Raw genomic sequence first — 14318 nt, forward strand, 5'->3', positions numbered from 1 at the left:
AAAACACACTTTGGATGTTAATAACTTTCTTTGGAATCCTGCGTCAAACTCCCTTGGGATCTGTGGTGAGCTCATATTTGATTAGCATAGGCACCAATTTTAAATACTACCAGAGTTTTAGGCTGTGCATTTTCCTATGCCTTTCTCCTCACTGCATTCCTTCTTTCCAGAAAATATTCTTTAGAAGAGTTTCTATAAATAAAATAAATGGAAGCTTTTAATGGTTTAATCAGCTTTCCATTTTCTTTACCAAAAATGGGCCAAATAGGAGGCCCCAATTTTGTTAAATATGTCATTCCATCTTGCAGCTTTAATATTACAAAACCATTTTTGTTATAAGCAAGAAACCTCTCCTCTTTGTAACAGCTCAACAAGTACTGAAGGAATATATCTCAGCCCAGCAAGTGGCAAAAGGACACAGTGATGTGTGACTACTTAATGCCACTTACCCCACAGTGGATTGTAACTATGCAGCTGAAGGAAAGCATCCATACACTCAAGATCTGATTAAAGAAATCTGTAACTACAGACCAACCACTGCACTCCAGCTGCACCACGTTAAAGAGGTAGTAATTTACTAAACTGCTAGTGATTTTTAGACCCAAATGGTAATTTAACTATATAATTTAAGTAACAGATTTTTGCTTCCTGTGGCATCAAAGCATCCGATACTGCTATCAGAAAAGAGATTTCACAGCTAGCTATAAATCTTCAAGTATTAGAGCTGTCTTAAGGCAATTACTGAGTAGGAGGTTATAGAATTTACACACAAGATAGAACAATTTTTTTACAGTTCAAAAATCAGACCTTTTCCAGTGAAGATGGATAAAAATGTGATAAAGTTCTTAATGCAAAAAAGGCACAAGAGACCTTGAAGATTCATACACTGGAGTATAAAACAGTTTTTAAAATTCCACTGAGGGCAAAGACATCAAATAAATAAACAAAACAGAACAGTACTCCAAGCAACAGCATTCCTTATCAAATCACTCCTCTGCAATATTCAAGATGGTTCTAGGTAAACATTCCAGTTGCACCAGAAAAAAATTTAATCGGTTTGAGACAAGATACCATTTGTTTACTTTGTCTAAAATGGCCAAAGGAAATTAGTCTGTATCTCATTAATATTTTGTATAATGGAGAGAGAAGATTTAAAAACAGCACGATTCCAAGCTGCTTGATAGGCAGCTGTGTGCATTTTAGAATTGCTTTATTGTTGCTGGTGGTGCTTCTGTTGCTTCACAGACCTTTGTATTTCAAACTTAAATAAGACCCAGCTGTCCTTTCTATTTTAACTTCAGGACTCCAACAGAATCTTTATGCTTTATAATTACTTCTAAAAAAAAAAATTATCAGAATATAAATGGTTACAATTAAGCAGTGAAATTGAATGACATGTGACACAACAAAGAGTCTATCCTCCTGGTAACAGCATCAGGCAAGTTGCAGATGGTTCTTGAGGAGACAGCAGCTGCTAAATATGGAAGGTTCCAACACAAAAAAGGTGAGTAGAACATAGGTGTTCAACCCCATTAAAAACTGAGAAACAGTTTTACAGTCTCCCAGTGAGTTTCCCCCTCAGCTTACAACAGTAACATTGAAAAGACAAGTACTCAAGAAACAAATTTACAGAAGCAGATGTTACTATGATTTTGCAGGTCTCCATCTACAAATGCTTTTGTTTGGCATCTTCCTACTCAAGATAGTAAAACCACAAGTCTGACAATTCTTTGAAATAAGGTTTATGTAAGAAGATAGATCACTCCACACTATTAAGCATTAGGTAAATTTTCAAAGGCAATGATGAAATTAAATCTCATATCTACAAATTTTTCCAAGAAGCTCTTTGTGGTCTGAAACGTGGCACTGTTTTATAATGCTTCACAATCTATAGCCCTGGATATATACACCTTGCAAAGGGGTTGTAAAAATCTTCATTGGGCACTTATCAGAGCCCCAGGTCTTTGGCTCTCCACTATAAGGAAACTGATATAATCCACACAAAACCTTGTCTCTCTGGCTGCAAGTCATAACTTCAGAACTAAAACACTTACACACCACCTTTAGCTTATTTTGTATCTTTTAAGGATCCAAATGTCAACACGGTGTCTGCATACTGTAACACATGGGGATAATTTTTGAACAAATATTTCTATAACTGATTTTCTCTAGGAAAGGCTTTTTGCCACTGTAAAAATGCCAAACAACTGGAGTCAAAAAGTTCCATTATTTTGACAGAAGTCACTTCATTAGTCATCTACAAGAATAGATATGCTGGCGAAAATAGCACTACTACCAGATCTCACATTTTCAACTGCCAGGTATATGAAGCTACTTGAGATATAAATTTGGAGGAAGGCTGTATCTCAGACAAAAGTAAACCAAAAAACCCCCTAAACTCAGGCACAGGGCATTTTTGAGGAGTGAACTCATACAACGTTTTCCAGGGCTTATACACTGGAAGTATTTCTTCTACAACTTGATGCTGTCTTGCACATCCGTTTCCACAGCAACAGAAAGCAGTATGAGTGTATTTGTTACCTGTGATCCTCTGTTCAGGTAAAAAAGGTTCAACATTTAATCCACCTTTACGCACTATATAATAATGACTAGAAGCCATGAATGTGTATGCCCACAAATTAGACAATTCAATTGACTCTGAAGCACTTCAGATTTCAGTATAGCTAATGAATTCTGCATCTCAACTAGCAAGCTTGGTATATTTTCAATACAGGAAACTAAAACTGAAATAAACAAAATGTTGTCAGACTGATTTCCTTTTAAAACATAGTGTTATTTTACAGTATTTTCAATCGAAGCATTAAATCACAGCAAGCTGAACTATTTTTCTGTTTCATAAAACACCTAGATAGAGCATTGCTTGCTTTATCATATTCTAACCAAAATATATGTTAATTTTAAAGCATCACAATTTCACTCTTGAGAAGTATATAAATATAAATATATATATATATATATAAAAATACGTATCTCTGAAAGAAATTGTCAGAAATGTAATAGTTTAAAAAGGTTTGTATGGCTTTATGAAGAAAATAAAAGTTACATCATTTTCTCATATTCGAAAGGCAACTTTTGAACCATTAAATTCATCCTGAAGATGAATACTTAATTGATTAATGCACACACATACGCTTTCACCCAGTATGGGAAATACTGGGAGTTGGACCATGTTTTGTCAAGCAATGGAGTGATCCTGACCAGAACAGCACTGTTCACCAAGACCTCTGTGGTCCCCTTAACAGCTGACCTGAGTAGATCTGGGCTTGGGCTGTGCTGCACAAATTCCTAAATTCCTGGGGTGCAGGATAAACTTAGGTAACTGATTGTAAGAGTGGAGTCCACAGGCAGCTGCCACATGGCACCAGCAACTGAGCCACCTGTGTGTGGCTCAGGGTACCACCAAGCTCTCACACAAACTTCCTTTATGATTGACAGCCCCAATGAGCATAAAAAATACAGCAATAACTCAAACAATGGAAAGGGAAGAAACTCTCCTTATGGACAAGGAGTGCACAGCATGCTGCAGGTGCACTCCCATCAACTGTGCCATGTAAGATTACTTATACTAGTCTCTCTTTTCAGACTCAGCTCCAATAAACAGCATTTTAAATGGCACTTTAAAGTATGAGTGCCTTTTGTACTGGGATCATAATGAACCAGCACTTCCTCATGAAAACACTCATCACCATTATAAAAATAACAAAATAACAGTGCTAACAAATAAAGCAACAGAAGAAGTTGATCTGACTGTAACCCTTTGAGACTGAGATTAAAGAACTGGCATTTGACTGACTGACTTTGGAAACCTAAAAGACATTTTGTCCCAGACAAACAAACAAAAAACCTGGTGTTTTGAATATTATGGGCTCCTCTCATGAATAGGGGAATTCCAACCCCTTCTATCCAGTCTATCCCTTCTCCCTCAAAAAACCACATCTACCTAAAGTTCTGACTCATTAAAGGGAAGAGATGGAATTAGGAATTTAATACTTCATCACTTACACTGAGACACTGTGAAAGATGCTTTACATTTGCTTGTTGCAATTTGTCAAGTATAAAAATGTTTATCCATATATTTCAAAACTGAAATACTTACTGAGACTTAAAGGAATGGGCCATTTTACATAAAATTTCTATACAACTTTATCAAGTTACAGAATTTTGACAGATGATAAAGCATTTTCAATCCTTTATTTACACAATATTATCATGGTAATACAAAAAATAATAGAATTAATTCTGAAAAATTCAACAAAAAACACAGTCAGCCTTAAAAAAAGCTGTTTTATATGCTTCAACACTGAAGTTTACCTTGGCATATCTGTTTCTATCATTTTCCCAAACATCTACTTACCAGGAAAACCTTCAAAAGTGATTCTGTCCCCAGGTACCGCTCCAGGTGGAGGAGCCAGAATTTCCACTTTTTCTGGGGAGCTGGCACACATCACCATTGCTTGAGATACTACTCCTCTCATCTTTGCAGGTTTCAAGTTACAGAGTAGTATTGCCATCCGATTCTGCATCTTGTGGGAGAAAAACAGAAGGATGTGAGTACTTAAAATGCCATCTGGTTTGGGGGACTCCCATTATTTAATTCCAATGAAAGAATCACAGTGATGAGATCTTACAACAAGTGAAGTGTAAGAGAAGCATGTAGCAGAAGATTCACAATTTTAATGCCTGGACACCAGTAAAATAACATTTAAACCCGATAAGAGCTTGCCAGTGAATAAGGGATTAAATGCTGAAATGTGACATATTTATAACGGAAATACAAAATACACAATTTAGAAACTTAAAAACCAGGTGAGGCACTTGCATTCCATCTTTATTCATTACAGACCACCACCTTAGTCCACTTTCAATATAGCACTGTTTATTGATGATAATAATTTAATGTGATAATATAAAAGCAACAACAACAAAAACCAGTCTATGAATTAAGCTCATAGGTAAAAACTTCAAAGCTTAGAGGTTGTTTACATGAGCTCACTTGAATCTTAAATTTTATCTTAGTTAACCTAAATGCCACAAATTTTTTTTTTAACCACTGAAAATGGCTGTATATACTGCACACTGAATTTGTTAGCACAAACCTGTAAAACTATGTTTCTCCGTTTGTTGTTTTAATTTAATAATTACAATTGTAAACCAGGGAAAATATTCTTTGTTCAGAAAAACTGCCACCATATAGACTCTAAAACAAATCACATTTTCAAATTGAATGAAAATTAAACCCTGAACATTCTTAAGAGACAAAGTAAAGACACCTTAATTCCCATGCAACTAAGTACACATTATGTATAAGTATTTCATATTTCTAGATTTTGGTGTTTGTACATAACAATACAAACTTGGAACAAAACCTGTAGGTTTAATAATTAATAAAACTCATATGATCAACTCTTTCAAACAATGCATATTTTCCAAGGAGAACATCTTAAAAAGCAAAAATACAAATAGCTAAAATGAAGCAGTTGATAAAGTTATGTTGCATAAGTTTCAAGCCAGCCCATTGATTGAAAATTTCTCAAGTTATTGCTACTTATTGCTAATAAGTAGCCCAAAACACAAAATATGGTTGTAACATGTCAGTGACTAAAATGCAAGTTGTAGCATTATCTAGCACTGCATAACAATTAATTAATGGAATGCTAATTATTGGGTGGACACCACAACAAGCTATAAAGAAAAGATTTCAAGGCATCAAAGAGGAAGAAAAAGTTTCTGCTACAAAAGTCAGAGTACATCATTCATAACAGATGTAACTGTAATGTACTGTCTTCCCAAGAATCATTGTAGAATAGCATTTCTGGAGGATGATGGTGGCGTTTTCTTGTAAAGTTTAAGATACATTCCTTGCATTCCTGTTCTTCACTTCTGATCACTGACATAAGTGTGGACACTGATGAAGGCCTAGGCAAAATATGCCAGGCTTTTTCTCAAGTTCTAAGTCTTTTTTAGGCCATGAAACTTTCTCAGCCTCAGCTAGGATTTTTCCCAAGCTAGAGACTCCTTCTTTACTGTAAACACAAGAGAAAGAATCATAACAGAAATAAACACCTGCAAGGTCCATGAGAAAGCCAGGAAGAAGAGGTGTCTCTTTCTCTGACCAATGATCTGTCTGTACTTTGTTTTGCACAAACTGCCTTATTTAAGGCAATAGCTTCCTTCAATAAATTGCTCTTTCTTGCTCTTTCCTGCACCAAGCAAGAGTGTCTTGTTGCTGTTTTTTACGCCGCTCTGTAATCTTTCTCATGGCAACAATAATGTTCTCTTAGGTTAAAGAGGAGGAGGTGACAAGAAGTGACATTGGAGAATTGCTTGTATTTCAAGAACAGGTACTGAACTGCCTGATACAGTTATTGATGCTAGGAACACACAGAGATTCACTTCAAAAAGTCAAATGTAGTGGCAGTAAAGCTGTCAATCCCTTTTGACATGTCAGAAATTTCCCCAATTGTCCCCAGCTGCAGAAACAGCTCAGCAATAGCATGGTCCACCACATGCCAAGATCCTTCCATATCCCTGTTACTTGTGACACAACTGCTCACGACAAAAAGGGTGCAACTTCTGATGTGGCCCCACCACCATGTGAAAAAAACCCACAGCATTTCACGTATAAAGTGGGCATGCCAGAAGTTTTCACACCCATAAATAACTTGCACTGCATACTGAAATGTTAGTGAAGATACATACTGTGTTTCCTAACCAAAAGTAAAATCAGATGATACAAATACTGCAGCCTCAAACACTGCTAAATTACCACATCAAACACCAAAATCATGAACAGCTGAAATTTTTTGTGAATAAATTTATGGCTATGGTCCTTGATCTGATGTATATATTTTTATTTCAATATATGGCAGTAGACACATGCCAGGCCTTCACATTTTTGAACACTTCAAAAACACAAAGATGGAAGCTTGCCCCTAAGAATTTACTGTCTTAATAGAGACTTGCCAAAACCAAAAACAGACATGCAAACAAAAATGCTCTTAGAGAACGTGCAAGGATGATCCCTAATTCTCTGTTAATTTTCCACTCAGAAAGAAGGATAAAGAGAAAAGACTCCTGCTGCCATTTCATTCTATACTTTATGTTTGTAAGTCTATTTAGAATGGCTTTTAAGATGTTTTGTTCTACATGCTTTCTTGAAAGCAGACCACTAAAAGCAAGCAAGTTGAGATTTTGCCCAGTGCAAATCCAGTAAGTGGACATCAGGTGATGTGATCAGTGCAGAATAGTTACTGAATTCAGCTTGTTTTTTTTTGGTTCAGTAACTTTCTGTAGCATAAAAACAACGATCACAATTTTAATTGCTTCCTATGCTTGCAGTCTTACCATGGGGACTGTGTGTAAATAAGGACTGAAAAGACATTTAAGAAAGTGGAACATTTTCTGGACTAAGATCAATTCCTTCATGATCCATTCTGCAGTTGTTCTACATAGCACTGTTTTAAATGCCAAGTTTGCATTTGAATTTAGGAGCAGCCTTCAGTCAATTCCTTTCACCCTCTAGAAGAGGTGTGAAACGAAAACTAAATCTTTAAGTCTTAGGCTGTTCAAAGGCACCTATGAGCCATCTGTGTCAAATACCAAAGTGCATGAAATAAAATATGCATAGACACAGATTCTATTCTGCACAAGGAAGTAAAAATATGCATTTTGTATTCCACTGTTGTTTAAGCTATTCATTGCCAGTTAAGTTTAATTTACATGCTGTCTGCTTTACTTCATGCCAAATATTTCAACAAGCTATAAAAGAGAATTGGAAGGCAAAGGTTTCAAAAGCTTGGATCATACCAAAAAATAATTTCTCTACTACATATTAGGAAACCTAAAGATGATTAACATCTGTTTAGTTTAGAAGTCCAGTGTGTACTGATGGCAGAGGAATTGGAATAAGATCTCAGGATAGAAGCACTGCAATCAGAAACTGATTTGGGGTAAGGGTACTTCTCTGGTCTCTGGCAAATGGTATTAAGCATTACTTCCATCTGTGTTTTACTTTTTTTTTTTTGTTTTCATGACTGTACAAATCTTTTAGTGGAATAAAAAATACATCTATAAACAGATGAATGCCTTAAGATACTTTAGGAAAGGAAAAGCTATCAGTAAATAATTTTGTCAATACCTTATCCAGAGGAACATGTTTCACTAAACCGCTGACAACAGTCCTTGGGCTTGCTTCACCAACATCCACTTGTTCAACATACAGGGTGTCTGCATCTGGATGCTTTTCAGCAGTAATAATGCAGCCAACACGAAGATCCAGACGAGAAACATCTACAGGTTTTGCATCACTACTTCCAGCTCCTGGCTGCTGTTTCTTCTCCTTCTTTTCACCTATTAAGAACATTTTGTTCATGAAATAAACATCAAAAAAACGCACAGCTAATGCATATGACTACTGCAAGGGAAAAGCGAGCTACAGTCTCAGAAATAAGCATAAATTCTGTGCAAAACACAAAAGACAAGTAAAGAGTTAGCACCTCTGTTACCAGTTTCCAGTGATGAATCTTCATACAGATTTCAATTTACAACATTACCTCAACTAATTACCACCTCCTGTTTTGTAAAGTCACCCTGAATTTGAGTGCAGCTAACGTGTAAGTGACAAAGGCCACATCAATAAGCCTGATCATCCCATTTGAATAATTAGCAATTACCAGGAAGCCTCGCCATGGTGTTCACCAGCAAGAGGAAACTAGGGAATCACAGTCCATCAGGTTATGAGTGTTTATCAGCACTGTACACAGTCAGGAGCTGTGAAGTCACTGCAGCTGCACTGTCACAGCTGCAATGCTGCACTGCGATCCTTCAAGATGAACTCAGCCAACATTCTGCACTTCTCAAACACAACAGTGCATGAAAATGCTCATGGCTTATGAAATTTCCCCTGGTGTGGTATCTTTACCCCATGATCATCACAGACTGTATAGTATAAAACAACAGTGAAGCAATACTCCTCACACTCAACTGCTTATTTAAATCACAGAATCATAAAATATTACATATTCCTTTCAGGATGAGCAAGTTATATCCAATGCGTAGATAAGACTGTGCTGTTCAGGAGACATTCAAGACTTGTGTAGCATTTATAATCTCTGGGAGATTAACAAAGTCTAAGACGTGCTTACTTTTCTTACATATTCTGCTATTCTTTCATCCAAGATAACTTGCATACTAATGTAAGCTAAACTCCCTTCTTAAGGGAGCAAAAACCAAAACCATGCAATTTGATTTCATTCACCATTGTTCTCGTACGGGCCTGAAATTAAATGATACATTCAATAATAAATAAGCAGTACTTTTTTAACATAAGCAACAGCTCTTCAAAAATATTTGTTCATTTATGATGAATGAAAAGCTCTAGTGATTATGACGGGGGTTTTTTAATGTAATTGACAATTTGATTAGTAAAATCAGTCCTATATGAAATAATATAAGAGAAACTGGGAAAAATCCCAATCAAAATAGCTAATATATAATAGCTAAGATCATTTGAAAGACCTGCTAAGTTTATCCTTGTTACAATTCTCCATGACATTCCTCAACAAGAGAAATGAAGTCTCTCTTCAAAAGAGAACATAGCAAATGTGCACATGATGTGTATATATACAGAGAGATAGAAAATATCCATTTCAATGCCACAAGCTAAGGAGAAAAATGCACTCCTCTGGTCAGAGTCAGTCCAGAATCAATATCCAGAGAAATCACACAGATGAGGTTTGCAAGATGTAAAACAAAGAATATGAAAATAACCACAGAGGAAAGAGATTACATAGGTGACAGAAAGCAAAGGGATTTGAGATAGCTCATAATCAATTAGTTCATCAATTTCTAGAGTTAAAAACAAATTTTACATATTGGTTACTTCACTGCTAAATGCAATACCTTCAGCAGATGCTGAACTCCACAGAAATTGTCTGTGCAGGGCTACTATTTAATGTTGGTGCTATCTTTCAGCAGAAGGCAAAAGTCTAACACTGCTCTCCATGTGAGATGAGCTGAGTTGTTCAGAGCATGGTGCTAATAATACTAAACTTGTGGGTTCAACTCCTGTATGGGCCTCTCCCTTAAGAGTTGGACTTGACGATCCTTGTAGGTCCCTTTCAACTCAGAATATTCTGTGATCTGTGTTTGTCTGACTGAATTTAAGCTACTTGTATGGTACTTCCCCTCACCATATATAGAAAGTTCTTATTTTTTTCTTACCAACTGAATAAGTTCTGTAGCCACTGAATACTTGAGGGAAAAAATTAATTGCCTGATATGACACATGGCCTCTGGTTTTGCATTTACAGCTCTGTGAAATATTTATGAGTCAAAGACTGAAATACATAAAACAATTTAAAACAGCTTATAAGTCTCTGTACAGCTCACCAGAAAAATAAGAGAGACAGTAAACCATCATAATATCCCAATTCTGAAAACCTGTACAAACCAAACCATAGCAAATTAATAATAATCTGCATAAGAGAATGATTGCAAAACACACGTTTAAGTTACAAGATAGCCTTGTACAAAAGCAGAGGTGCCTTGCTTTTTGGTTGGTGGTGGTTTTTTAAATGAGGAAGTGCAGTCACATTAATAGAATTTGACATGTATTCCATGCCAAAGAATCTGTAGCTTACCTGACAGCCTTCATTAGCTTCAAGTACTTTCAAGATTTCAGAGCTAGCATGACTCCTCCAACTGTAGCTGTGCAAAAACTCTTTTCTTGGTGCTCAAAATCATGCAAAAGCACTTGCATAAATTAAATACCTCAATTGTCTATCAGAAATAAGAGAAGTGAACTACCTTTTTTTTCTACTTTTTCCTTCTTTTTCTTTTCTTCATTTTCACCTTTAATTTGATCTTTGGAACCAGAAGATGCTGTAACTGCTGTAGGTTGTGGAACATCTCCTGAAAATGAAGCTGTAGAAAGGGTTGTACCAGGAGGAACTGCAACCTGCTTTACTAAAATAAAAATGACAGAAGTTAGGGGCAGTACCAGAACTTTGAACACTGACATTTTAAAGTCTGCAATATAAATTAAAAAGCAGATCAAAATGAAAATTTTGCTTAATATTCTAATTCACAACCACTGAGTAGTGAACCACATTACAAAACATGTTTCAGAACTCAATCTATATATGATTATTATGATCAATTAAAAAAAAAGTGTTTGACTACACATTTTTTAAATGCGAGAAAGTGCTAAATACAAGAAAATATATGTCAACATCTCTTTTTATATTTCAACATCTAGTTATTTCTTCTACCAATTCCCTATTTCCCATTTGTTTAGTTTCAGTTTATAGCTACTAGCTCTTGTCATACTGGAGACTATTCCATAAATTAGTTATAATTTAAAATCACTTTTATAGTGTATTCAGATCACGCCTTAACTCTTACAATTAACTTACTAAACTGAGCCTGAATAAAACAAAATTACCTGCAGCCCTAACATGATCTGCTGATTTCTCACTTCCCTTCCCTAAATTCTCCACATCACCTTCAACAACTCTTTTTAAATTGCTGATACAGAATTCTGGATGTTGCACTATCAATCTTTGCAGATAAAAGTGTAAGAATCACCTCTCTTCTACATTCTGCTCTTCGAGAATCTCCTCAAGGATTTAACTCAATAATTGTACTGGGTAAGCATCATCAGTGCACTAGACAGTATCATCAAGGCTCCATTTCCCAAGAAAGGATAGATGAGATGATCTTGTGAAGTTCCTTTCAATCCAGGCTCTTGTATCATTAATGAGTGATAAATCCTTCTGGTGCCATCATTATAGAATTCTCCATTCTGCACATATGTTTTGTTTTGCATTTCAGATATTTACTAACTTTCCTGAAGGAAGTTAGTTGAGGCCTTTGTTAGTTGATGCCTGTCCTCTTCAACACAGAAGTGATTTGCACAAATTATATTCTTGAAAACAACTGTCTGAAATAATTGAATATGAGATTTGTTGTACCAACAACCACTTGCTTGCTAGTTGGGGAACGTCTGTTTCTCAGGTTTTTGAAAAAAATATCTTGTGATATTTTTGATCTTCTGTGTCCATCTAATTTTTGTGCTCAACTACTTAGTCCTTTCAAAGCTAACAAACATTTATTTCCTGCGAAAGAAAATATCTGAATTTAGTCCTACTACCATTTAGATGAACTAGCTAACTAAAGGAATATGCACATCAAACATTTCCTTTGCCATCTTGGACCAATATATCCTGAGACCTCTCTCAAACACTACAGATTCTGTGAAATATACTACACCTGTCAAGAACTGCTGCAGACTAACAGACAATAGAAAAATATAACTAATGGTTTGGTTTAGTACATGAAAAGGCCTTATTGGTGTCCAAAGGAGAAAAAGAATTCTCAGTATTCATAACATGTTTATCTTTTTGAAGACTGAATTTGCTTTTATACCAGTGGAACATTCAGTATAGTTAAATGCTATCATCGAGATACATTGGATACTGTCTTAAACAATTTACAATACTGATAGCATGGATTAATAGCAGTAACTGTTGAGGGCAGAAGATGATTTTTTGGCAGTAATTTTAAAAGACAACACAGTGTATCTGAAACACTTGAGTTCTGGGGTTCTTTTTCTCTATTCTTTTTTAATATAAGTATATAATGATGGTACAAGCTGAATACAACTACACAGAGAAGAGCAAAGGATGAAGTCTGGGGAAAGGCTGGTCTAAAGCATGGAATCATAAATTCAGAACACATTGTTTCTAAATTGATATTACCACAGCTTTCCTCGTAAGTCCCTGTTTCCACCATGGCATGATTTTTCCATAGTGATTTTTCAGTCATGCTAGTTAAAATACTCAAAGCAGCATGAAGAGTTACTCTTCTTGAATAACATTCAGCAATTCTACAACATTACAAGGAGTCACTGTCATCAGTGAGCCTCACAGCTTATTATGAAAGACACTGAACAAAACATACAAAGGACTAGTCCCATGTCTGATTAAGTTTAGTATATGTCTCTGTCAGGCCTGAAGCTTATTAAGATGTTGGAATCAAGTAACTTGTCACAGGCATGGAACCAGGGAAAATCCAGAATTTGTAAGAAATACCACAGAGTCACATACAGAACGATAAAAATCAAGAAGAATTAAGATAATTTTGTACTAGCTACATCTATGTTGTATGAGAAAAGCACTTTTTCCCCCACCTCCATTTCGAATTTCAGCCTGAATCAGCTCCTGTTTCAGCCCTTCAATTTCTTTCTTCAGTTTAGCATTTTCTACACGGAGCTTCTTCTCTTCTCGGAGAGATGCTTGCAAGACTAGAGCAGACACATTTAAAAAAACAGGTTTAAGGAACTAGCATTCATCACTTTGGACAAAGAGGTTTGTTTTTAAAGGAAAGTGAAACATGGTGAGCCAAACAGCACAAAAGTGAAAACTTTCAAGGAGTATAAAATCAGAAATACTTAGGAATTATTTTCTTTATTATTGAAATAGCCATTTTTACAATACTTATATAATCAAGTTGTCTTTCAATATACTAACTTCTCAGTCCCCTAAACAGAATCACAAGAAAAACCAAGAAACCTACAGAAAACTTTTGATAATGTTTGAAATACCGAGCATCTTTATTCACTGATACAGTTAAGTACAAAATATCAAAGTTGAAGGTATGACACTCTTGAGAGCCACTGCCGTGAAAAAACAGTAATAAATTCAGAATAATACATAGTCTCATATTCTTTCCAACTCCCTTATTCCCATCAAATGGAATAATTGTCCTATCAAATTTCCATAATTTGTGTAATAATTCTTCCTCATCCATACCTTTTCTATTTCAGAATAAGCAGCTTAAAAAAAAACAAAAACAAAAACAAACCAAGCCAAAACCCCTAGAAACCATAGGACAGTGAAGTGGTGCTACAAGGTCTGGCACCACCAAATATTCTCATTTTCTCCTCTGTGCATTTCCTGTTAACCATCTGGTTAATAGGTTTAGCATAAGATAGGTAAATCCTTACTGGCTTTCTCCTTGAGCAGGGCAACTTGTTGCTTGAGGTACTCAATAACTTGATCGGCCTCTGCACCCTTCTGCTCCAGTCTGTTCAGCACTGCATTGTTGGCTGCCATCTTTACCAGAAAACGGGATAAAAACCTAGACAAAAATCAGCCTAAAATTAACAACTTCTTAATGCAATAACACTATTATCTCTTACCATGTCTCGCAGTTCTCAAATCAGTTCCTGAATGAGAAAATTTGCTAAGTGAAAAGCTGGGCTCCCACCTCCGAATACAAAGCACAAACAAAAAGCA

General features: G+C 35.7%; 1 protein-coding gene across 1 annotated transcript in view; it reads right to left on the minus strand.

Moving 5' to 3' along the window:
- Positions 1 to 14318, minus strand: part of AIMP1 (aminoacyl tRNA synthetase complex interacting multifunctional protein 1) — a 32511-nt gene that overhangs the window by 1709 nt on the left and 16484 nt on the right. Inside the window, exons 2-6 of the mRNA XM_079305762.1 lie at positions 14027 to 14160; positions 13211 to 13324; positions 10828 to 10986; positions 8159 to 8370; positions 4376 to 4544 (exon numbers count right to left, since the gene is read on the minus strand). Of these exons, the coding sequence (XP_079161888.1) occupies positions 4376 to 4544; positions 8159 to 8370; positions 10828 to 10986; positions 13211 to 13324; positions 14027 to 14160 (788 nt within the window). The remainder of the gene's footprint in view (positions 1 to 4375; positions 4545 to 8158; positions 8371 to 10827; positions 10987 to 13210; positions 13325 to 14026; positions 14161 to 14318) is intronic.

This window comes from Erithacus rubecula, assembly GCF_903797595.1.
Source record: "Erithacus rubecula genome assembly, chromosome: 5".
Classification (NCBI taxonomy): domain Eukaryota; kingdom Metazoa; phylum Chordata; class Aves; order Passeriformes; family Muscicapidae; genus Erithacus; species Erithacus rubecula.